General features: G+C 53.6%; 13 protein-coding genes across 13 annotated transcripts; 9 read left to right on the top strand and 4 right to left on the bottom strand.

Annotated features, from left to right (window-relative positions):
• Positions 1–449: 449 nt before the first annotated feature.
• On the bottom strand, positions 450–2,513 carry CLAFUR5_08755 (Sorting nexin-4; the record flags this gene model as incomplete). Its single annotated transcript, XM_047907903.1, has 2 exons — positions 450–2,126; positions 2,448–2,513. 2 exons carry the CDS (start codon positions 2,511–2,513, stop codon positions 450–452), a joined length of 1,743 nt encoding a protein of 580 aa, XP_047759418.1.
• Positions 2,514–2,713: 200 nt separating this feature from the next.
• Positions 2,714–4,834, top strand: CLAFUR5_08756 (Cytochrome P450 monooxygenase; the record flags this gene model as incomplete). Its single annotated transcript, XM_047907904.1, has 3 exons — positions 2,714–3,927; positions 4,016–4,284; positions 4,584–4,834. 3 exons carry the CDS (start codon positions 2,714–2,716, stop codon positions 4,832–4,834), a joined length of 1,734 nt encoding a protein of 577 aa, XP_047759415.1.
• Positions 4,835–6,366: 1,532 nt separating this feature from the next.
• CLAFUR5_08757 (uncharacterized protein) lies at positions 6,367–6,708 on the bottom strand (the record flags this gene model as incomplete). The annotated part of the gene is made up of 1 exon (XM_047907905.1): positions 6,367–6,708. One exon carries the CDS (start codon positions 6,706–6,708, stop codon positions 6,367–6,369), a length of 342 nt encoding a protein of 113 aa, XP_047759416.1.
• Positions 6,709–6,942: 234 nt separating this feature from the next.
• On the bottom strand, positions 6,943–8,926 carry CLAFUR5_08758 (Aspercryptin biosynthesis cluster-specific transcription regulator; the record flags this gene model as incomplete). The annotated part of the gene is made up of 3 exons (XM_047907906.1): positions 6,943–8,494; positions 8,545–8,808; positions 8,859–8,926. The coding sequence occupies 3 exons, from the start codon at positions 8,924–8,926 to the stop codon at positions 6,943–6,945; spliced, it is 1,884 nt and encodes a 627-aa protein (XP_047759419.1).
• Positions 8,927–9,366: 440 nt separating this feature from the next.
• On the top strand, positions 9,367–9,582 carry CLAFUR5_08759 (uncharacterized protein; the record flags this gene model as incomplete). Its single annotated transcript, XM_047907907.1, has 1 exon — positions 9,367–9,582. One exon carries the CDS (start codon positions 9,367–9,369, stop codon positions 9,580–9,582), a length of 216 nt encoding a protein of 71 aa, XP_047759420.1.
• Positions 9,583–10,454: 872 nt separating this feature from the next.
• CLAFUR5_08760 (uncharacterized protein) lies at positions 10,455–10,871 on the top strand (the record flags this gene model as incomplete). Its single annotated transcript, XM_047907908.1, has 1 exon — positions 10,455–10,871. The coding sequence occupies one exon, from the start codon at positions 10,455–10,457 to the stop codon at positions 10,869–10,871; it is 417 nt and encodes a 138-aa protein (XP_047759974.1).
• Positions 10,872–12,174: 1,303 nt separating this feature from the next.
• On the bottom strand, positions 12,175–14,154 carry CLAFUR5_08761 (Nucleolar GTP-binding protein 1; the record flags this gene model as incomplete). Its single annotated transcript, XM_047907909.1, has 1 exon — positions 12,175–14,154. The coding sequence occupies one exon, from the start codon at positions 14,152–14,154 to the stop codon at positions 12,175–12,177; it is 1,980 nt and encodes a 659-aa protein (XP_047759973.1).
• Positions 14,155–15,039: 885 nt separating this feature from the next.
• CLAFUR5_08762 (uncharacterized protein) lies at positions 15,040–15,924 on the top strand (the record flags this gene model as incomplete). Its single annotated transcript, XM_047907910.1, has 1 exon — positions 15,040–15,924. The coding sequence occupies one exon, from the start codon at positions 15,040–15,042 to the stop codon at positions 15,922–15,924; it is 885 nt and encodes a 294-aa protein (XP_047759972.1).
• Positions 15,925–16,978: 1,054 nt separating this feature from the next.
• CLAFUR5_08763 (uncharacterized protein) lies at positions 16,979–17,986 on the top strand (the record flags this gene model as incomplete). Its single annotated transcript, XM_047907911.1, has 1 exon — positions 16,979–17,986. The coding sequence occupies one exon, from the start codon at positions 16,979–16,981 to the stop codon at positions 17,984–17,986; it is 1,008 nt and encodes a 335-aa protein (XP_047759971.1).
• A 170-nt stretch (positions 17,987–18,156) lies between these two features.
• CLAFUR5_08764 (uncharacterized protein) lies at positions 18,157–19,316 on the top strand (the record flags this gene model as incomplete). Its single annotated transcript, XM_047907912.1, has 2 exons — positions 18,157–18,352; positions 18,403–19,316. The coding sequence occupies 2 exons, from the start codon at positions 18,157–18,159 to the stop codon at positions 19,314–19,316; spliced, it is 1,110 nt and encodes a 369-aa protein (XP_047759970.1).
• Positions 19,317–19,407: 91 nt separating this feature from the next.
• Positions 19,408–19,952, top strand: CLAFUR5_08765 (uncharacterized protein; the record flags this gene model as incomplete). The annotated part of the gene is made up of 2 exons (XM_047907913.1): positions 19,408–19,618; positions 19,654–19,952. 2 exons carry the CDS (start codon positions 19,408–19,410, stop codon positions 19,950–19,952), a joined length of 510 nt encoding a protein of 169 aa, XP_047759969.1.
• A 1,263-nt stretch (positions 19,953–21,215) lies between these two features.
• On the top strand, positions 21,216–21,800 carry CLAFUR5_08766 (uncharacterized protein; the record flags this gene model as incomplete). The annotated part of the gene is made up of 3 exons (XM_047907914.1): positions 21,216–21,306; positions 21,365–21,612; positions 21,690–21,800. 3 exons carry the CDS (start codon positions 21,216–21,218, stop codon positions 21,798–21,800), a joined length of 450 nt encoding a protein of 149 aa, XP_047759968.1.
• Positions 21,801–22,421: 621 nt separating this feature from the next.
• On the top strand, positions 22,422–22,922 carry CLAFUR5_08767 (uncharacterized protein; the record flags this gene model as incomplete). Its single annotated transcript, XM_047907915.1, has 1 exon — positions 22,422–22,922. The coding sequence occupies one exon, from the start codon at positions 22,422–22,424 to the stop codon at positions 22,920–22,922; it is 501 nt and encodes a 166-aa protein (XP_047759967.1).
• Between the last annotated feature and the right edge of the window lie 224 nt (positions 22,923–23,146).

The raw sequence follows: 23,146 nt of genomic DNA on the forward strand, positions 1-23,146 counted from the left end.
GAAAGCCACGGCTGGAATTTGGGTGGCCTGTTTGGACAATTGCTGCACGGCGTCGGTTGAATTGTCAGGCCACTCCGTTTCTGTGGCGTAACAATAGTTGCTATCCTTTCTAATCCGTTGGTATTGGCAGACACTGCTGTTCAGTCATCACACCAGTCCCCTTGGTCGTGATGTTGTGAAATGGACCAACATTGCGCCGACCGCGTCACGTGGCCGGCAGTTTCCGATAACGAGCTCAAGGCAGGCGATCTCGTGGTACGAACGTGCCAGTCGCATGTGCAGAGTCGAGTCGAAACCTGCGACACATTTGGCCCGTGGAGGCATCAGTCTTGAGTCGTCTTCATCATTCGGACGTAAAGCGTTATGGCGTGCTATGCAATTGGCTACACATTACTACAGAACACATCAGTGCCAGCCATGCTCATTAATACTGTCCCGTGTCTAATGTCTCATGCAGACTGTTGCGCAGCGGCATCGGCCTTTTGCTTCTCCATGTCCGCTATTAAGCGTTCCCAGATGTCAATGTTGTTCTTGAAGAAGTCGATGTTGGCATCTGCTAGGCCGCCAAGTGTGTCGCGGAACTCGACTGCCTTGATCCGCTCGAAGTCGGACACTTCCTTGACGACCTCCTCATCGAATGCCTCTGACGTCTTCTTGGCGGCTTCCACTTCGGTTGTCAATCGACTTATCTGAACCTCAAGCTTCCGCTGTCGTTCTCGCCTTGATTGCTCGTGATCGACTCCGCGGACGTCTTCAATCTTTTGTCGTAGGAAGCCACTAGCTCCCATCGATCCATGACTTGCGAGAGTGTCGCGTTCTTGAGCGGCCTTGGTAAGGTATTCCGTCAAGCCTTCAAAGTCCAGCTGTTTCTGCTCGCGTGTCTTGAGCAACGCTTTGACAGACGATATGTATGCTTCCATATCTTTCAACGAGCCCAAATAGTCCTGGTCTGTATGCTCTTTCAACCCTCTCCAGCCCTCGCTTGTCTCTCCAACACTTGCGGCGAACTTGGTGAGCTCGTCCTGCACTCCAGGCTCGAGCGCGGCAAGCTTCTGGAATTGTGTTGCGAGGTCTCCGTAATCACGTTCGAGGTCTCCTTTGCGCTTCGCAACTCTTGCAACTGTCTTGCTGACAGTTCCTAGATCATCGTCAAGCTTCGAGGCACGATCGTTGACATCTTGAAAGCGCTTGTCGTGCTTGTGCGGCTTGGTGAATGCGTTCAAGAAGCTATCGGTCCAGCTCTCCAGTACCGAATGATTCCCTCCATCACTTCCACTCATGCCGCGGTTCGGCCTGGTCGTCATCACTCCATGCCAGTCGGTGGATTCGAGGAAGAGTGTGAAGATTGTAGCTCTTCGCAGCACGGGGTGCATCGAAAGACGTTTCAGAAAGCGACCCAGGGAATGTGCTCGCCGTGCTGTAAAGTCTGGTCCAAATCGATCGCCGCGCACGTACGACATGTTGTTCTTGTCCGGAAGAGGCGGCACTGCACATTGCGGATACTCCTTGAACAGTGTTCTGTATAGGAAGCCAAAATCCGTAAAGCGCCTCCGTACCTCGGAATGCGAGTTTTGGAAGGACTTGAAGTCGGTGTCTGTGATGACCAGGTATGAGACGTATGTGTTCTGAGTTCCCTCGCCCTCTTTCTGCGGCTTCGTGACAGTGCAAACCAATCTCCCATGTTCGCCGGGCCCAGCAAGGTCGTGAGGATCAGCATGTTCGCCAGCTTGCGGCCACTCCGGGTCGTCGTAGTCGTTGCTGCGGCCCGCTTCCATGCTGCGCGAGCCTGCCAGGCCAGCAGTGGAGCTCCTGGCTGAAGGCAGTCTGCGCGCGACACCCGCCCCAAGTTGCACAAAGGTGTTCTGCCCAAACGGTCTGTCGCTGCTCCCGTCGAGTAAGTGTGGAGCTTCGCTGCCTTCGATGATGTCGAAGTCGTCGTCAGTATCGGGGTCTCCGCGTGACGAAGCCAAGTCCACAACGCTGCTGGGTGCGGATCCAAAGTCCGAGTCTGATTGTTCGATTGTCGTGTTGCGGGTGGGTATAGTGGCAGGTGCATGTGATAGTGGTGGGTGTCGTTGGGTGGACCATCTCGCTGCGTCGGCCTGCAGCTCTGGCGGAACTAATCCCTGTTCGGCGCGTGAGCCAAGTGGCGGGGAGCTCGACCGGTAGGATGCACGGGATGCCACTCAATCTACGAGATGATGCTCTTAATCTTCCCGTCTACAATGTTGGACTTCACATGTGTTGCTGTTGCCTGCTGTCACTCGTTTGCAACGGCAAGAGCCGCTACGTCATTAACATGGTAGAGGGGCCCTACTTCCACCTTTCAATTTCGACACCCAACATGCTGAATCATCACTTTTCCCCGTGAGGATTCGTATCCAGGTATCCTGCTTGCCAATGCACCCTCTATGAGCGAGCTCGGCATACCACGACGACTTCATTACGATGCCAACGAGGCCATACAGGAGGCCGTGCACTTTGTTTCGCTTGACGGACCACTGAGCAGGCATTACAGACTTTCCATGGCGCCTGAGGATGATGATATGCCCATAATGCCCTATAGGCTATGGGCTATGGGGTCCGCATCCTTCTGCACAGACTGCACTACCATGACCCTGTCCCGCACGTGCCCTCTCGTATTACAGCGTACTTTGGCGGACCCATTCTCCGGCTACCTTCTCTTGTGGACGCGTGAACTGGCGGCCTCACGATGATGGACCTCCTCACCACCACCACCACCTTGGGCTGGGCCGTTGGCCTGGGCGTCACCACCTTGATCGTCCGTTTCGTACTGGAGCTCCACGCCAAACGGACTCGTATGAGAGGGCTTCCTGGGCCGCCTCACAGTTACCTTTTCGGTCACATCCTGGCCATGCCTCCAGTGCTCGCAAGCCAACCGCCAAACGCAGCTCCTCAGACGTATTTCCAGTGTGTGAAAGAATACTACAATCTGCCAGATGTCTTCTACTTTGATCCGTGGCCACTCGGACCCCAAATCATGCTCATCTTCAATGCCGACATGATGCATGCTGTTTCCGTCGCGACCTCGCTACCGAAACATCCCGTCACTCTCGACTTCATGAAGAATTTCGGCGGTCCAGGCAATCTCGTCAGCAGCGAAGGGAAAGAGTGGAAACGATGGCGATCTGCATTCAATCCAGGCTTTGCTCCGGCGCAGCTGATGTCCATGCTTCCAGTGGTAGTGGACGAATGTCAGCGCTTTTGCGACATCATGTCCACGCATGCCAAAAACAACGACATCATCCGACTGGAACAGTATGCTACGAACCTCACCGTGAATATCATTGGTAAGATAGTGCTTGACCTGGACTTGAAAGCATGGGAAGGTCGCAACCCGCTTCTTACAGCTTTCCACTCCCAAGTCCGCTGGATGCAGATGGGCGTGCAGTTCCAGCCCAGCGAGCTTTGGGATATTAGAAGGCCTATCATCCAGATGTACAACAACTGGAAGATGGCACGCTATCTCAGAGGCCGTCTGGTCGAACGATTCGCAAGCCGCGATAGCAGAGGCAAGACGAATCACGTCATCGATCTTGCCCTCGAAATATATCTGAAAGAAGTCAAAGGCACGTCTGGCGATACTTCCGACGTCAAAGAACTTGATCCTGAGTTCATGCAAGCCGCTATCAGTAATATGAAGACCTTCGTCTTTGCTGGCCACGACACGACATCCAGCACCATCTGCTATGCCCTCTGCTACCTCAGCCAGAATCCTGACATGTTGGCACGCATACGACAGGAACACGACGACGTTTTTGGTCCCGACGTGACGAAAGTGGGCGACCAGATCCGCAAAGATCCTATCTTACTCAACAAGCTGGACTACACACTCGCCGTCACGAAGGAGGTGCTCAGAATACAGCCCCCGGCGAGCACGGTCCGCTGCGCAGCCTCAGGCTCAGGGTAAGTCATGCCGTACCCTTGTTACACTTTAATCGCTCTCGAATCGATTGTGAGCAACCATGCTGGTCTGGCCGCTGACTGTTACCAGGTTCAAGTTGCATAATCCGGACACGGGAGAAGACATGGTTGCTGATGATTTTATGATCTGGCCAGTTAGTAAGTCTGGACCGTGGGCAAAGATCGGATCACAGGACAGTACTGACATTGTTACTTGTGCAGATGTTGGCATGCACAGGAATCCGAAGTACTGGCCGAACCCGTGCAAGTTTGATCCGGATCGTTTTATTCAGGGCTCGGCAGTCTACGATGCGAATAATAAAGATGCTTGGATCCCGTTTAGTAAAGGCATCAGAAATTGTAAGTCTCTATTCTTCTTAGCCCCCAGAGAACCGTTGTCGTCGAGAGTGCACTCACGTGTACCTTCATGTCATACTGCAGGCTCGCCACCATCGGCGAACCTCCTTGGTCGAGTGGATCCGGCGTGAAGCATGCTCCGTCAAATCCAGCCCGAATACCTCCTACAGGTCCTCTCCACACGAGGATCATGACACATGTCCGTGTCTCATCGTCCTCTCCATTGGCATCAGCCCTCAACCAAGCTCGTCCTCTTCTTACATCTTCAACGCCTTCGCACTAACACGTCCACTCCACTACAGGTATCGGCCAAGAACTCGCCATCATCGAAACAAAAGCCATCCTCGCCATGACGATCCGCACCTTCGACTTCCAGATCGCCTACGACGAGGTCGGCAAACTAAAGGGTGATGGCAGTGCGTATCCGAGCCGAACGGACGGGATTCTGGAGCAATTTGGGGAAAGGGCGTATCAGATTCAGCTAGGCACTGCGAAGCCGAATGAGGGTATGCCGTGTAGGTTGAGGCTGAGGAAGGAGGTGGTACCTCAGTGATTGCAGGGTGGTGATTTGCGTGGCTGCAGATGGTAAGGCTGTCGGTGGTCCAGGTGAAGTGTGACCTTAATGGAAAGCGCAAACATGTCTCTGCTCGATGACTACTTTCGCGCGAATGGCTCAGTCGGGAGTGTACCAAGTCTGCACCTCGTTACATGAAGGCATTGTAGCTGTGCCATGCAGAGATGAAATCTCATCAGAGGTTGCGCATTCGCTCTTGCCAGCTCTTCGGTCGATGGTGGTTGTTCTGTTGCTTTTTTTTGCATGCAGCATCTCTTGTTTGCTCTTGCCAAAAGTGATCGCGGTGGAAAGAGAAGCTAGGGTAAGGTACTGATGTGTGGATTCCAAATCGGAAGATGTGAGTGACTTCAACAGACGCAAAATGGTAGGAACTGCCGTTTTCCCCCCTGAGTCTCGGGAATTAGAACTGTGAAATGCATGATTGCTGTGTGATACCAGTCTCGTTTGCGGCAGAAATTATTGAGAGATTGTCACATCGGCGAAAGTTTGGATTGTGATAATTTTCACACATGAAGCATCTGCGTCAGAGCATCAAGTCTGTCCTCTGTGTCGTTCAGCCGGGACTCCATCGCTGCCAATCGTGACTTGAGCATTGCAATTTCCTCATCTTTGGTGGTGGTCCCATTATCTTGGCTGAGCGTTACAGTCCCTTGCCGCTCCATCGCGGCCACCATCTCTTTGTGCGGCTCTGACGCACTCTGCTGCTATCCACTGCTCTGTCGCCCTGAGTTCGTCTGCGGCTCGTCGTTCGTTCGTTGGCTTTGCAGTCGGACTCACTTTTCGGCCTGCAGTAGGCGCAACTGAGAGCATCCCTCTGAGAGAAGACTTTGCACTGATGCGGACGTCTGTAGCGAATGCACTGCAGACAGGGACGGGGCACGGTGATGCCTATCTCAGTCTCCAAGATTCGGCCAGCTCCATCAATCCTACGAAGTGCGGCTGGAGCGCTTAGCTTCGTACGAACATCATCGCTTTCAGCGTTGCGCAGGTGCCTCGTCCATGTTTCTTCGGAAATGAACCAGAAGTTCGTGCTGTCTCTCGGGTTGGGTTTTCCGCCAGCCAGACGACAATCTAGGAGCATACTGTCAACGCCCGTATTATCGCGGCCCCGTCCTCGAACTCACTGGCTCGGATACAGATCAGCCATGGCGAGTGTGGTGCTGTTCGAGAATTCGGGCCACTTTGCTTTCGCAGCAAGAATGTGGGAATGAAGATGACGAAGAGAGACCTCGTCATGCGCGGGGCATAGATAATCAGGTGTCGAGGAGTTAGCAGATTGGCGATTGTTGTTATGCGATAATGGCCAATACGCCAACTCTAATCCCCATCAGATGCTTGGCGTAGCTTGAGGTCATGGGGAGGATATCGCGGCCGACGATTCTGGGCAACATGAGCGAAGTGCCCGAAAGACCTTCCCGGGACGGAGAATATCGTGACCAAGATCCAGCCCCCTAATGAGTGAGTAAAGAGTACAAGTCTACGAGAACATCGCCTGACCTGACCACGGGACTTCAGTCCTCCAAGCTCAGCGTCTTTCCTGACGCTAGCTTCACGATCTTCGGTGATGAGCGTGCAAGTCTTGCTTCGTAGGCGATGTGCTCCGCCACTCTGCGATCGTGCTCGTCATCTTTGCCAGCGGGCGTCCAACGTCTCTTGCTCTGCTCGAAGACGTGGAACGGATCCTGCTGAGGCGCTTCTTCCTGTCTTTCAGGTACAGCTCCTGCAATATTCTGTGCTTCGAGTGCTCTCGCTCGCTCGATTCTTTCTTTGTGCTTCATGTTCCAGATATAAATAGAGAGTGGAGCGCCAAGGAGCCAGATGAGGTCGTACCAGCGTTGAGGTCCTTGGGACATGTTGTGTATGTTTAGTGATTGCCAGTGTGAGCTTGCGTGTGATCGTCGTCAATGCATAAGGTAGAAGCTGATGTTATATCTGAATCGCTTGTGGCACAGCAATGTAGAAGCCCGGAATTCTCCGATGCGAAAGCGAGGCTGGCGCCGAGCATCTGCCGCATCCTTCGAATCCTTCGACGCGGTAATTCTTGCGACTGGACTGTCGTGTCATGGTTTGCGTCGCTTGATTGCAGTTCAAGTCTTGAAGTCGACCTGACACACTTGATGCCGATCCCTCACTAGCCTCGCCCTCTGTTCGTTGTGAGGGTGTACGCCGAACGTGTCGTTGACGTACGCAATCACACCTTTGCCACCACAGAGTAGCTCCGCGTGTAAGACCTGCTTGCTCCTGACACAAAGCGATCTGTCCATGTTCAAGACTGCGAGCAACCGCAGCGGAACAGCCCCAGCCCCATACTCCTCGACCTCAATCTCCCCGGATCCATCAGCCACATATCGCGCGCAAAAGACATGGTACACGCCCAACGTCTCACTGCCTGCATGAACGACATCGCAGAATCGTGCGTCTGCCGAAATATCCGCGTGAGAGCCTGTTAGACGAAGAGCTCGATCTTTCTCGATCTCAGCCGTGACCAGAGCGTGGATGCCGAGTGTCTCGCTGTGGTCGAGGCCTTCGCGTCTGCGAATGTTGAACATGAGGGTCAAGGCTCGGGGTCTGATGGTGGGCTCTCGACACTTGTAGCATATAAGATCGAGCGCAGGCAAGACGTTCGCGCCCATGGAGAAGCTGTCGATCCGTTCGGCGTAAGGCATAGTAGGGCCTGGGGGAAATCCTGTTGGTTCCTCGTTTGTCATGGCTGTGTATTGTTCAATCAAGTCGAGAATGTCGCCAAAGTCGGTGCATTCTTCCACGGTGTTGCGACACTGCGAGAGGGTAAAACTGGAGAAGAAATGCTTGATGGGCAAAAGCGGATGGAGCCTTGTGCCTTCGACCAAGCCATCCGCCGTGATCTCATCATAGGATGATAGCCACCGTGCGTGCGCTTTGTTGAGTTGAGTAAGTCGCAGAGACTGGTTGTTGCTGATGGGGATGGTACGACTCAGGCACGTCGCCAAGCAGTATTGTGCTCCTTGACTCAATCCGCAGACACTGGGAACAGACCTGAGTCGAGAACGTGCTAGCTCAAGCAGTTCCGATCTCAGGTGCTCGCTCATTCGGGATAGAGCATGCAGAGATCGTGCAGCTTCATCAACTGTCTCGAAATTCGTCGACGGCATTACTCTGTACTCTGAGCAGCACTGCGAGTCGTGGTCTTCTTTCTGTCCGTCAGGCATTGCTCCCGTCGCCGTTGCCACCGCGCTGACCTTGAGCAGGTTGGTGACTGCTGCCATGCGCCAAATGTCCCCCTGCGCGCCAAGAGCATCACCTTGCTCGATGGCGATCCTACACCCACGGCGAGTGTGGTCCATAGCGGCCGAGTGCCTGCTGCGAAATACCTCAAAGCTTGTACAAAGCATGCACACTATCAGCACCAGCCGTGTGGCAGAAGTATCAGTGTCTGCGTTTCGAATCAAGGTTCGGAGTGACGACATTGCCTTGACATATTGCCTCGTGGCAAGCTCATGTAGGTCGGCATCGAGAGGCCGAAGGAATGAAGTATGCATAAGAGCTGGTATGGCTCGCTGCATAGTGCCCAGAGCAGCACTTGCGTAAAAGACTGCTGGTTCGGCGGGTCCAACTTGCAAAGCAAGTATCACAGTCAAGACCCATTGCGGCACCGGCATGCTGTGCTATGAAGTCAGTCAGGGGTCCCAGTCTAAAGATGGGTTGCGTACGTTAGCTGCATCACCGGCGCAGTGTTGATGAGGAAGAACTGATACCCATGGCGTTCTACATCACTCAGATCAGATGGTAAGTTGATCCACATCGATGGACTCCCACCGATAGGTGACAAGCTTGAAGATGATCTTGCTGGCAGGATTGCACGCCGTGGTGCACATCTCGGTGCATAGCTGACCTCATAGCCATCGCAGGTCCGCCCGGTGGATGAGCACTTGTGGCAGACTGGACGACCTTCGTCGCATTTGACCCTGCGAATCCTGTGCCGGTTAGCCCATGATCATTTGTTTGTCGTTCTTCTGCACGGTACCTGCATGTGCGACAGCCGTTGCGGGAAGGCTTGGAGGTTACGACTCTTTTCCGTGCACCGTTCGCCATTGGTGTCTTCGGTGAGAAGACGACTGTGTGAAATGGTCATCCATGCCTGGTGGTGTCAGGAGGGTTGTCTAGCTAGAGGAACTGCCAAATGAAGTCGATAGGTCCGTTCGATGGCCGACCAATCATCAGAGAGCAGTAAATCCTTCGGATCCTTCGTGTTCGTAAAGTGGGTCTGAACCATGAATGCCCCTTGCGTCTATATTTATGCAGGCGAGTGTGATGAAGCGTTCGATGATTGGGAGGCTCGGTGAACGTCGAATAGTCGTACGCAGATGCGAAGGAAAGCGATGGTTGACCAGAACCACTCCGACTGCCGGACAATATAAGCAAAGGGACATCCTGCCTGCCATGATGACTTCCATGATTTCAATGCCAGTACCAGCACATCTACGACGAAGCGTCTGCCATATCTCCGACGCTTCGAGGGCAATATCCTCACCATGGGCCTCAGCGACAGTATAATCATTCTTCTGGTCATTCTCGCCGCCGCAGTGTCTGTCGCGATTGGTTGGGCTATCTACTCACTCTTCCACCGAAGGCAGGGCGACCTCGCGATGTCAGATTCTGGCGAGCAAGCAGAATATATGCGCGAAGTCAGATTGAGAGAAAGGCACCTGATTGCAGCCGCGATTGGCTACAGGTTCGACAAGGTGTGAGGATGGGTATGCGAAGACCAGATGTCGAGCTGGTAGTCGGTCCGGTGAGAGTTCCAGATCTGAATTTGAGACGATTGGATCATGCTGACGATGTTCGCCCACCGACATGGCCAGGGGCTTTTCGATCCGGGATGACAAGATTCTCTGGCCAGACCTGTGGAGGAGCATCGTCATTTTCGAGGCGTAGTAAGACCTGTACTGGTACGTCTGGACGGCAAGGTCATGAATGCCCTCCTGAATGAGGGTGAAGTGGGACACGGTGCAGACCTGCTTCTGGCATTGATGTGAGCGTCATTGCCGTCGGGTTGTGCTTTTACGGCAAGCCGCAAGCATATGCAGCAGAGGATCGAGTGAGAAACCAGCACAAGGGGACCGCGTAAGATTGGTCCAAGGTGTAGACGACTGAAGCCTTGGGGTTGTACGCTGTCGTGAATCAATATGAATGCGGTTCATTGTTGTGATGAAGAAGGTTCCACGAAGGATGAAGCTTTGAAGGATGACTCAGCTGCAACATCACCACTTCCCCTCCAATGCTTTCATGGATCCCTTTACATCGCCATCGTACATTGATCTGGTCGAAAGCCCGTGATGTCTGTTGGGCATCAAGAAGAGTCAGCTGCTGATGGCATTGCCGCACGCCTGGAACAGCTGCAAGTTGCAGATTCACCAACACTTGCCCTACCACAAAACCGCTGCCTGCTCTTCCATATCCCATCAGAACTTCGAAATCGCATCTACGAAGATGTCCTTCGTCGAGAGGATCCCTTGATACACCTCGATCTAAGCGCTCCGTCTGATCCGCCGACTACTCAAGCCCCGAACACATTTGCCATCATCATGACCTGCCGCCGAATCCTCATCAGTCGGGTCCTATGAGCATTGGGACCACGTACAAGGACGACATCGCCGCAAGACTGAAGGTCGTTGCCGAACGCCAAGCCAAGCTCCATCAGCTATCAGAGGCGGTTGTGCATCTGGGAACACTACCACCACTCCGAACCCTACGTTGGACCACTTTCTTTGGAAGCTGGCGGAGCGTCTACGAAGTTCTGATGTCTTTGAAGACCAACGCGCCGAAGCTCGAGATATTGTTCGGCGTGATGGGACCGAACAATGGAAGGATCTATGTGCGCTTTGGGCTCGCCAGTGCTGCCGACGTCTCACAGGGCTTCCAAAGGGGTGGAATGGGATGCAAGCAAATGGAGAAGGCTACGGAGGCTGAGCTCGATAAGTTGCGGAAAATCGAGATGACTATGATCAAAACGCTGTTCAAGTCAGAACCAAGCTAGCGCAAGCAAGAAGAGGGTCTGCCATCACTCCTCACCATCACGAGCAAAAAGACATTCCACACCCGCGCTCGAACCCAGTACCTCCAAAAGTGCAAAAAGTGAGCTCCCAAGGGAGCCCATTTCAAGGTCACAATCTTGTCTCCAAGATTCACCCACCTCACAACACCCAAATTCCTCTCACAGCGCAACGGCAAGGCAATGATTCTGATACACTGAAGGTGCTTTCGTCTAAGCTCATGAAACTCCGAAGAGAAACGGTTTGAATGACTAGGGCGGGATCAAGTGATCGCTGGACTTGCAGGGACAATTGACTTTGTCAAAGGCCAATTGTGGTACCACTCCGTTGATGCGATTGGATTAGATGGCTGCTGATGAATAAGCCTGGATTTTAATTGTATGTGTAGGTCCGTTGTGAGGGCTGGGGAGGGGTACGTCATTGGTAATGGCGTTGGTGGCTTGAACGTGCGGCGGGGTGGAGGCGTGGTAGGGTCGCGAGTTGGAGGGGTTTTGCGGCGCGGGGATGCTTGCGGTAGTATTTGCGATGCGCTGCAGGTTATGTGCATGTGCATGCTGATGTCCGAGTATCAGCACCACCACTACCACTGGCACAATATCGAGATCACATTCACCATGCTCAACTTCACATGCACCTTGATCTGGCAGGAGCGAATGGAGTGATGCGGCAGGACAACGAGTGCTGATCACGAGATACCTACTCTCCTCGCACCTTCTCGAACCCTCAACAGCATGTTCAGTCACGTTCTGGCAGTGGTGTTGTTTGTGATGTCGGTCTTGGCATCACATGTGTAGAGCACCCCGGAACTGGCTTGGCAGACATCCTCCCTAGCCGCATGCTCAGGCCAATTTCCCCGTATCAGTCAATGTGCAACGATAGTTATCCAAGTGACGGAGCTCTATGGTGTTGATGGCTGTCAGTGCCCTGATCAGCTGGCCGGTAGCCATCTGTCAACCCGGCGACTCTTGGGATGCTTTGGTTGTGTTTTATTACGGCTTCGTCCTCGCTACTGGGGTACAGGTGTGTGAGGATGTTTGGCGAGGGTGGGCTGGGGAGTGAATTTCAAGGCGAGAATGGTGGGGAAAGGGAGAATGAGTGTTGCCTTCGATAAGGCATGGTTAAGGGAGCTGCTCCAGCAGCAGTGTAGACTCTACATCTACGTCTAGCTCTTTGACGCAACTCATCATCAGTGCTGCGATCATTACAGCTACAATGAAAAGCGCATTGATTTCGCCACCAACGCCTGAACACCATGCATCCCACAAACACCAAGATGTAACGAGCATTCTACCTGCTCCTCGTGCTTCCCATACCTCTCTTACCAGCCAACAGCCACTTCGACTTAGCCGCAGTAGTATGCCTATCAGCCTCACCCTGTCTCGCCATTCTGTTCATCTTCTTCTGTCCCAGCTTCTGCATCCTCTCCGCCTTTGTCCTCGCAAGCTCATCCGTCACACCGTCGTCGCGCCTGTTCTTGCTCTGGCTGCGTTGTCTCAGCACGGACATGCTTCTCGACATGCGCTCCTTTGGTGTAGCGTCCACATCCATCGCGTCGGCGTCCTCAGTGGGCGCTTGACTCCTGCCACGTGGTCGTGATTTCGAACGAGCCTCCTCAACGCGGGTCGCAATCGCGGAAGTGTCGTAGCCAGCGTTCTGGAGGGACTTCTCCATCTTCTCGAGTTCGACTGCTTTCTTCGATCGGGGTATGACGGCTCTGTTCTTGAGCGATTTGCGCATCTGGTTCTCATTTCTGATGAGCTGGCGCTTCTCGCGGATGAGCTCGGCTTTGTATGCAATGTCTGCCTCTTCCGCATCTTCCAGCTCTTCGTCCTCGTCGTCGTAGTATCCTTCTGCCTCCTTTTGCTCCTCCTCCTCTTCCAAAGCCTTCAGCTTCTCCTCGATATCTGGGTCGATGAAGTCGTACACGTTCTTGCCGTCGACAACTTCGGGGATCTTGTCGTACTTCCATTCGTCGTTCTCGAGAAGGTAGTTGTCTTTGAGGTTGACGTTGAACACACCGGCACCACCATTCTCCTCCTCGATGTCGCGCATAAGCTTGGGTCGGTTCGGGTCGTCCTTGTCGTACTTGATCCTGTTCTTGATGCCCTCCGGTAGCTCAGGTGTCCATGGAGTGACGCCGCCGAGTGGCTGCGCAACGTGAATCCTGCGCAAGACATCGCCGAGTCGTCCTGTGACCTCTCCGGAAGCGTTCGTGCCAGCCTGCAGCTTCTGTGCGTTGCGCTCTGCCAGAAGGCGATCGCATACTGCGTTTCGCACACCAATGAGACCTTCTGTGGTTGTGCAGCTCAATTGCAGAAGCTCGACGTTTGCGCTCTTCGACAACTTCTCCAATCTCTCCTTCGACTCCGCATCCAGATCTTCAGGTCTCATCACATCGATCTTGTTCACTACGATAAACACAAGCTTGTTGGCGAAGAGTGGCTTGATGCTCTCGAACAAGTCCATCTGAGCAGAAACACTGTAGCCACACTGCTCACTGAGATCCATGAAGTACATGATGGCACTCCTCAAGTGTGCGATGGCTGTGATACTCTGCATTTCGATCGTGTTCATCTCTTCAAGTGGGTGGTCCAGAATTCCGGGCGTGTCGATGGCCTGGAAACGAAGCATCTTGTAGTCAAAGTGGCCCACAAACAGGGACTTGGTGGTGAAAGCATAGGGCTGCACGTCCACATCTGCGCGGGAGATGTTCTTCAAGAAACTCGACTTGCCGACGTTAGGGTAACCGCAGATCAGGAGCGATCTTGTGTTCGGATCAATACCAGGCAGACGACCCAAATGTTGCCTCACCTGCTCAAGATACACCAGCGGATCTTTCAGTCTCTTGCAGATTGTGGCCATGCGACCCAATGCCGCCCTCTTGAGCTGCTTGCACTGGAACAAGCTCTGTCCGTACTTGAGCAGTCGCACGTAATCTCTTGCTACCGTCTCGATCAAGCCCTTGGCAGTGTTGAGCTGACCCAGCGCAATTCTGAAATGGTCGGCATCGTAGAGGGTGTTGAGCAGATCCTTGTGGAACGGGTGAATGTCTGCCAATCGGGGGAAGCCGTCGAGGATAGCTGACAACTTCTCGGCAAATGTCTCTGAGGTGTACTTGACTTTGCGAATGTAGAAGGCTCGGATACGACTGATTTTGAAGCCGGCGCGAATCTGGGTGGGCAGGCGGCGTTGTGTGCGGGAGAGGACAATGTCGAGGAACTCCTGCGATGTCGGCACCGGCGCGATATCCTTCCACGTCGTCTTCATCTTGTCTGCTGTTGTGTGAGGACGGGGGGAAGGTGTGTGGTGGGCGAAGAGCAGACCGCAACACAGATCTCGAACTTTTGCCGGAGAAGAAAATCGAGGTGGCGCTAGGGTTATCTGCGAGCAGGGTTCTAACCGAGCCACTAGAACTAGCCGAGAGCCCTATCTTGCCTCACGTCTCGACGCGTTTCTCCTTCCCGCGAACAACATCATCATCGTCAATGGCATACATGTACATCGCCATGAGTCGACGATCATGGAGCGAACTCTCCTTGTGCTGCATTCGAGATACGACTTGCTCTGTCTGGGATGGTGGATAGTTTCACAGGCAAGAAAAGCCACAGCTTGAGCACTTCTCGCACTGCAGCCCCGACAGCAGCATGAACGTGTCGCACTACCAATATACCATGCCATACTACTGACACTGACTCGCTCAGAATCGAGGCTGGTCTCAGAAGGCCAACGAGTCTTTTGGCCCCCATCATGCTTGCTAATCACCTACAGATCGTCACGAGCACCACTTGTGGTTACACAGCATGAACCGGTGAGATGCAGCTGTTCTCGCTCTCCAGCTTGTCCAATACCATCTCGGGAGCCCTGCTTGTTCATATCGAAGTCACTGAAGTATGCACTTGGCATTCTTTTCTGGACCAACAGCCGAGCTGATAACGACTGCAACAATGGCGTTGTGTGCTCATCGACGTCTTACTACTGGTCGGACATTTGGTATCCCTGCAAGTCGCTCACACTCTACAAAGATGGGTGCAGGTATGATACCGGCTTGAACTGCACACGCGCTTGTCAAGATCCAGAGAAGCTGTGGAGCGATTCCGGGCGATCATTCTCAACCTTGCGCAACTGCATTGCCTACCCGGCAACCGCACAGATATGGAGCCGGAACAACCTATCGGAGGATGCCATCAAAACAGCCCACGACTTCGGCATCACGAGGAATTTCGACGCAGAGTTGTTGAACTCCTGGCCTGGCATCAAAAAAGTATCGACTCCTTCTGCGAAGACCAGCCTTCCGGAAAGATCAAGGGCTGCGAACCACCACTCTCTGACTACCGCGCCACAGCCCGGTTCTATTCTAACACGTCCATGCTTCGCGACACCTTCGATCTCACGATGGACTTCAACGTACAAATGTGCCTCGATGCACCAAGAGATTTGGGCATCAACCTCGATCTTGGAGGCATCGGCATGTTGGTGTCATACGTCTCGCAGGTCTCGGCTGTCCTCGCAATATGCCTCATCTGGCATTGTCTGAACGACTGGGCTCACATGACAGCCCGGACCTTCTACAGGATCCGCAAGAGATCTGTAGATCACAGCAAAGCCGCTCGGGACTTCCAGCAGAGATTGATCGACAGCCGCTATTACGCATCGTTTATCAAGCTACTTGCAGAATTCCAGAAGGCGCAGGTCTTTTTCATATCCGCAGTCGAAGTTGCAGCTTTGATAGCATTGCATGATCCCTCGAAGCTCGCCGACGATTCCAGTGGAGAAACTCCAGACTCTCCTGGGGCCACGAATGCACTCCTGAACAACACTGACATCTTCATGAATCTAGCGTTTGCAGGCACTCTTCCCATCGTGCTTTGCCTGCTGGTCTTGAGGCTAGCAGGGAAGAAGGACTCCTACACTGTCGCCATCACAACATGTCCGATTGCGCTAGCCCTGCCATATGGGGTCTTGCTCGCAGCAAGCTCAATCGAGGCGGTCTTCCCGATATCAAGTTGGGTGGCGGTCCACGAGAGTGTGCGAATGTGAAACCTATCGCCTTCTGCTATCCTCTAGAACGGACCATCACGAACCCATTCGCCGAGCTGACTAGTATAGGGATTCTGTTCTTTTGTGTCTTCATTCACATCTGCATGCTACTCGAACACGTGCGGATATTCCCAGCGCATGGCTCGCGAGCTACGCAGCAAGCACGACAAGGTGGATCGGCCATGCAGTCATTGCACAGACTGCCTTGGAGCATACTGACAAGCATTCCTACGGCGTACGCAGGCCTTACCATGTTTCACGATACCGCCCATGCGGCCAGCGATAGGCAAAACATCTTCGGTCTTCTGCAGGACACTATCTCTCCTGGAGTTTCTCGTTCGAATGGCTCTCGCTGGACGTCTTGGCTTTCGCAGCTGCTATCACCTCGCGTCGCACGTGTCACCATCTACGCTGCCGAGCTTGCACTGTTCGCTCTGAATTGCATGCTGTTCTACCAATACATCCAGACTCTGCACCCTGGCGAGGGCTACCGACTGGAGGATTTCAGCAAGTGGACCTTGGGCCAAGTCATTGCGGTCACAATCTGGTTCTCCGTTCTATTCGAGTTTCTCTGGGACTGCTATCGAGGTATTGCCAGGACCAGACCATCGAGGAGAGATTGCTGCCAGCGATCTATAGGGTTGTCAAGCTCAAGCCGAATGATATCGGTCAGTCTCAAGACGGGACCTCATCAACTACGGAGCTCAACACGCTGCCGCAGATAGGACCCTATGAGCCACTTTCAGACTCCGTGCCGCCATGATGGTGCCCATGATTTGTTGTGACCCTATAGCGACATCACCTCAGATCTGTCTCGACCGAGAAGTTCATCGAATCATGTGGAAAGTCTTCGACTTGGACCAGCCAATCTTTTGCCAGCCATGCCACGACCCGAAGCTTTTCTAGACACAACTTCAATCAGAATGCTCGACTCACATCGACTAGACCATCATCCTGTCGGCCGAGTCTCGGCTTGAGTCCAACGAAGCTTTCCGTCTTGGTTCCGCCACGACAAAACTTGATCGCATTGTCTGCTCACTTCATCAACAACACAATGTTCATCGGTGGCGGCTTTGGACCATGGAAGCATCCACCAGTCCACGAAACGCTGACCCTCGCAGCCCTCATCGCATCGGATTACAAGCTGGACCGAAAGACGACATACAACAAAGCGATTCAAGAATATGATTACGATAATCTAGAATTCCTCCGAGGTATCGTCTGGAACGATGACCCAGCATGTATGCTATTCAACGACGAAGGCCTATTCGCACCCAAGAGTGATAACTTCAGCCGAGGGTTAGGCAAAGATTGGTTCGTGAAGTTCAGCGATGGACATGTCTTTGACGTTGACTGTACCAAGAACGGCTGGTTTGGACACAAGAACATCATCGCAAGGTCGCACTTTGGAGATCTACAGTTCCTACACAGCATGGCAGATGAGCCAGGAGAGTTGCCAGAAGAGACCAAGAGGAAGATCCTCAACTGGATCGAGGTCATGTACAAACTCGCCATCGGGGAGATATCTGTGCAGACGACACTTCGCAATGTCGAATTGACGCGAGATGATGGCGATTCCATCTTCCCACTTCGGGATCTCTTCGACGCCGCCACGATACCGAATCACCATTGCACAATACACAGCTTCCTCACCGCCGACCACGCTTACGTGAATGTCAAGCACGATTGCAGAGCACTCGGCAGCTGTATGCACGTTATCCAGGATTCATACGCTCGGGGACATTGCCATCGGCCTGTCAAAGATGACGGACCTCCCAAGCGATTTGGTGAAGTCGAAAACTTTCATTCATTTCGTGGCCAGAACTCGGAAGAACATACGAAGTACGACTTTGGAGCTGAGGAGGGACTGGAAGATCATGACTGCTCGGATATTAGCAGGTTCGAGGAGATGGATGGGTGCACTGATGCTATTGACAAGTGTACGACGCTGATCAATTTTTGGTGCAGGAAGGCACCGTGGGAGGAGGTACTGGCTTGGCTGAGGGCGGATGTGTTCGCTGTGTCGGAGGATGCTACGGCGTCGAATACGAATGTTGACTGATGATGGATAAATTGGTTGTAGAAGATGCTCCATAGAACTGCATGTAAGGCACATTGTACTGCAGCTCTATTAGTGTCTGTGCTCAGGTTAGCGAGCCAATCGCAGGTCGATCTGCCCGAACAACTCCAAAGCACCTCCATCGTCTCAACGCTTGCCTTGCGCCATTGTACATGACAATGTTCTCGAAACGCGCCATATCATCGCTGAGCTCTTCGGAGCGACAGCTGGTGCGAGCTCAAGGGTTGCAAAGCGGACAATGCGCTCGCTGCTTCCACGCCTCGATGCGACAACGCACAGGCAATGCATCACGATCTGGAGATGGCAGCAGCAGTCCTGCTATCGCTGAGCAGGCTGCACCACCTGATTGTAAGACTGTCATTGAATCAAAGCCAAAACTGTTTCCTGACAACGCACAGCATTAAACCCACCCAAACAACCCCCCTCCCGCAGAGAACGCTCCGCCCGAATCTCCAACGAAGTCTCGATGCTACAGAAAGGACCTCCTCCCTCAGGCGACGCTACAGGCCCAGGCAGCGTCACAGGAGCATACCACGCGCCACCTCAAGCCCCAACGAAGAGCGCCGGCTTCCTCGAGACTCCTGATGATTTGGCTGCGGACAGCCCGAGAATGGGCGATAACGTATCCGCAGGACGAGAAGGACCCAATGCACAAGGCGTCGGACGACCTGTGAGATATGAAGATAGAAGAGATGCGCCGCAGGATACGACGATGGAAGCTAGAGGTGCTAGGGGATCTGGACAGGTGGAAGAGCCAGCGGAGGGAGGGGCGAGTGTACTCGGCGGAAGTAATGCTGAGGGCGCGCATCATCAGGAGTGGATTGAGAGGTCTGGGAGGGAAGATGGAGGCACTACTGATGCCGCTCCCGCGAAGTTCGAGCCTGCCGCCTCTCACCTGAACCATACCCTCTCCACCACCCGCCTCAAGAAAGACCTCGTCACCGGCTCCCGCACCTACACCATCGCCGGCAGCAATACCCGCGCCTTCATCGGTACCATGCGTAACCGCATCGCCTCCATCAACTACCCTGCCTCCCCCTCAGCGGAACCTAATCAAGATCGTTTCGATGAGATGATGGGCTCCACGAGAGGATCTTTGGTCAAAAAGCTTGTAGCGGGACGATACGATCGAAAGGATTGGTTGGGTGGAGATAAGTTCAAGAATAGGACGTTGAATGATGTGGCGAGGAATGTGATGCTGAATGGAACGTATTTGGAGAAGGATGGGGAAAGATTGTTGAAGAAGGTACGGAGTTTGTTGCCTGCTGCGCCGATTGCGCAAAGGCAGCAGAAGGTGGCGGCAAAGGCGTAATGGTCAGGGTAGAGTGTATAAAAGAGCTTTACAAAGATTGTTCAGATCAACCCCCTGTGCGGGTCTTCGCGCGCATGGATATGGAAGGGCAATGTCGGTGTTTCGAAAGATGCTGATAGACTCGCAGCGTCTAGTTTATCGAGAGCAGTGTCTCGGTGTTACGGATATTGGCTTCGAGGAGTACCTCTTCCTACGATGGGACATGGACCATGCGTTTGCTACCAAGGCGGGCAACCGCTCGACCGTCCATGGAGACGGGATTCATCCGGTCTACGCCTTCTGGACTCAGCAGTTCGTCGGGGGTTGGGGTCCATAGTTGTTCAGCATCATTGGCTAGTAGTCGACAACGTGCAGGCCTCTGTGGATCACGAGGACTGGCTTTCTGGCGGCACTGAAGGAAGTGGGATTGACTATCTCAGCATCAATGCACGCATCCTGTCCACGCATGTCGAGGAGAATCTTACGCCATGGAGCCTGGTCACGGTGTTGATCGACTTCACTCAGCTCCTGAGGCTACGTGCTGTACCACCTGCCTCTTCCGAGCGACTGCGCTTCACTGGCTCGACACTGTGGAGACCGACTACTAGCAAGCTCGGAATAGGCGTGGAAGGCCCCGTGGACAGATATGCAACATGAGTCAGGAAGGATGGCCGCACGTGTAACGCCCATACAGACATGAAACCAACAGCAGCACACTCGCTCGGGGAAGCCGTGCCGCGGAATGGGATGCAATGCTCCACAACATCGGGCCGTACCTTGCTCAGAAGCTTACCATGATGCATAATTGTTGTCGGAAGGCGTCCTGGACGACGAGCTAGTGAAAATGCCTCATAGCGAAGAGCACCGATATCGCCAGGGAGTTGTATGACCACTTTGGCACCGACGATCTTAGCCGGTCTACTGCCCGTCTTGTGGGCCGTGAGGCTTGATGTGCGATGCTCCATGAGGCAGGGAGATGCTCAGACTTGTGGTCTTCGCGCGATCATGCAACGGGCCTCGATATTTGTTGGTCCGCACGGCGCTTGCTGTCGGACAACGCACATACCTGGACCTAGTCTATTCACTAGAGACTATGCGTGCGGATTGGGCGTCTCCTACACCTCCAGCAACGCCTAGCTGCCTCTACTGCATCGATGGGCACTTCCTGACAAACGGCGTGGATGAGTCCTTCCGTACACATTGGCCGTTGTGCTTTTCCGAGCTGCTCCACAGCATGCAGTGGTATACAACGCCGAGAGCACTCAACACATGAGCGCCCACGCTAGAGGAGATTCCCGAAGCCCAGCTCGGCTTCATCATTTTGTGCACGTACGGTTACACACTATGCGGGCGTTCTCTGGGATCTGGCATCATCCGCCGCTGTGGGATCAGAGCCCGCCGACCAGGTCCACAGCGGGATGAACAGCAAGGTCATTCTCACGGTATCCACTGATTTGCGGTGATCTCCGAGATGGGGATCACTTATGTTACACAAGACTTCGCCCCGTGCGAACACGTGCTCTTCCCTAGTAAACCCCGGATTTCTTTTCTACAGCCAAAGCTGAGAGCCGCATGTTGGTGCAACGTCCGGATTGGGCCACTTCTACCTTCAACACACCCTCAATCGCCGTACGATGCCTGGCCTCTCCACGACTTCATCTATCGTCCCGTGTTCTCCACCAGGAAAGCAACGTGCTTTGCGAAGAAGTGCTTGGCGACGATGATGTTCAAGGCGGCAGCGAGGAGAGGGAAGTTTTGTACGCCAGATCGCTCGATCGTGTCGACGGGGAGACATATATGAGGACTCAAGAATGACCACGAGATTGAAGAAAGCATCCAGCAACTCCTGCAGCATTTCCAAGACCATCAACAACTTCCACACCACAACTCGTTCTTCGAACCACCACTACAACCGCAAACATGAAGTTCGCAGCAGTCTCCCTCGCCCTTCTCGGTGCCTCTGCCGTTCAAGGCCTTGCTACTCCAGCAACCTTCGGTAACGCTGTTCAGGGTACCTACACTCTCAACTCTACAGCTTCCAGACAGGAACACAAGCTAACACAACTCAGCCCGCCAGATCAGCGGTGGCATCAACGGCATTGGTGCCATCGTCATCACTCTCGAGGACGTGATCGACTCCTTGATCGGCCTGACCACTGAGACCATCGGCGCTGTTTCTGACGCTGTCAACTCTGCCATTGGCACCGCCACCGATGCTATTGGAGAAATCACCGATGCCCTGCCAACCGTCAGCAAGCGTCAAGCTGATGCCGCCGTCGTTCTCGCCCGTCTCAACGCCCTCATCGACCGCCTTCAAGTAAGTCCATCACTACCCTTCGAGATAGTCCTGTCTCTCCATTCTCGACCTGCGATGCTAACCTTTGCTACCTACAGGTCCAGGCCAGCATCCTCACCGGTACCGCTCTCAGCACGGTCAACAACTTGATCAACCAGATCCAGTTGATCATCACCAGCCTCACCCTCGACGCCACCACCCCGTTGTAAGCGGTTGCGCGACAACTTTCATCGGGCGACGGGCGGCTTTCTCCATGGGATTCTGTACTCAGGCTTAGACAATAGATTGCAAGGAGGTCGTTTGTCGCGGCAAGCGCATGGTGGCTCTGGTGGCTCTGGTGGGTGAGGGGGTGGGAATTGTGTGAGGGAACGAGGATATGCTGTAGGTGGGTTCTTGGCCAGGACTTGCTAGACGATCATTACGTACAAGAGGAAAATGGAGTGTGCACACTAAATTCAGTCTCCCTCCCGTTGTTAACGTCCATTTCGAGCCTGATGCTTCGGGTCGAACTCGGTGTTGTGAAACGGCTCGGCCCCGGCCCCGAGGCACTTTCCTCCTGTTGTTGTGGCTTCAATCCACCTTCACTGGAACATCTTGCCATCGTTCGAATGTGCATCTTATCGAACGGACATCGGCTGTTCCTCAGTATCTCACGATGGCAACCTGTTGCCAGGTCCTTTTCCAAGTCTTGATGCCACGTTGAGCATCTACGACCGAGCAGCGCGTGTAAACCTGGATCCTCTTCAACAGCCAATTTGGCGGGACCATTGGACCAGCAACTGCCCAATACTCTTTGCCCCAACTGGACTGACAGCCTTAATATCATCGCCATGTCATCTAGCGGCGAGGACCACCATACTACTCCGTCCACAGCGGACACTACCACTCCCTCCAGCACATCATCAGAAGCCCCGCACCACATCCGCAGCAGCAAGGAAGTCAAAGAGCACCTAGAAAACACCGTCGAATATCTCTGCACATGTGCTAACGATCGTACAATCTACGACGTCCGAGAATACTTTGGCCAAGACTTCGTCGCAGTAATAGTTCCACCGCAGAAGCTGACCCTCGATGAATACTTTAGTCATCTGCGATCCGTCCGCTCTGTCAAGCCGAATGTATGGATCCAGTCAAACGGGATGTCAACGGTTGTTGATGCTCAGAAAGGCTCTGCGAGAGTGTTCATGGATTTCGAGATCTCTGGTGTATATGAGGGCGTTGTGAGGCCGAGTGTGGCAGTGTTCAAGTTTAGGTATGGGTTGGACGGAAAGTGGAGATTGGTGCATTACGAGGCAGCGGATGGATTGAGTGGTATGGGGAGTATGCCTTGATCGTTTGCTACGAGCAGAGCAGGTGCAGACTGATTTTACAAAATCTGGGCCTGCCGTTGGGAGCTCAGCCAGAACGCAGCGGCATCGTCCAGAGCAACGGACAGGTCAGTCGCAACATCGTCAGGTCAGGGACGTTGAACGGCACAGCAACAACGTCGAGAGCGGACCACAACATCCTGCTGAGATCTCACAGCAATATATACCTGTCGTGCTGTGCTTCTCTG

Source organism: Fulvia fulva, chromosome 3 (assembly GCF_020509005.1).
Source record: "Fulvia fulva chromosome 3, complete sequence".
NCBI lineage: Eukaryota > Fungi > Ascomycota > Dothideomycetes > Mycosphaerellales > Mycosphaerellaceae > Fulvia > Fulvia fulva.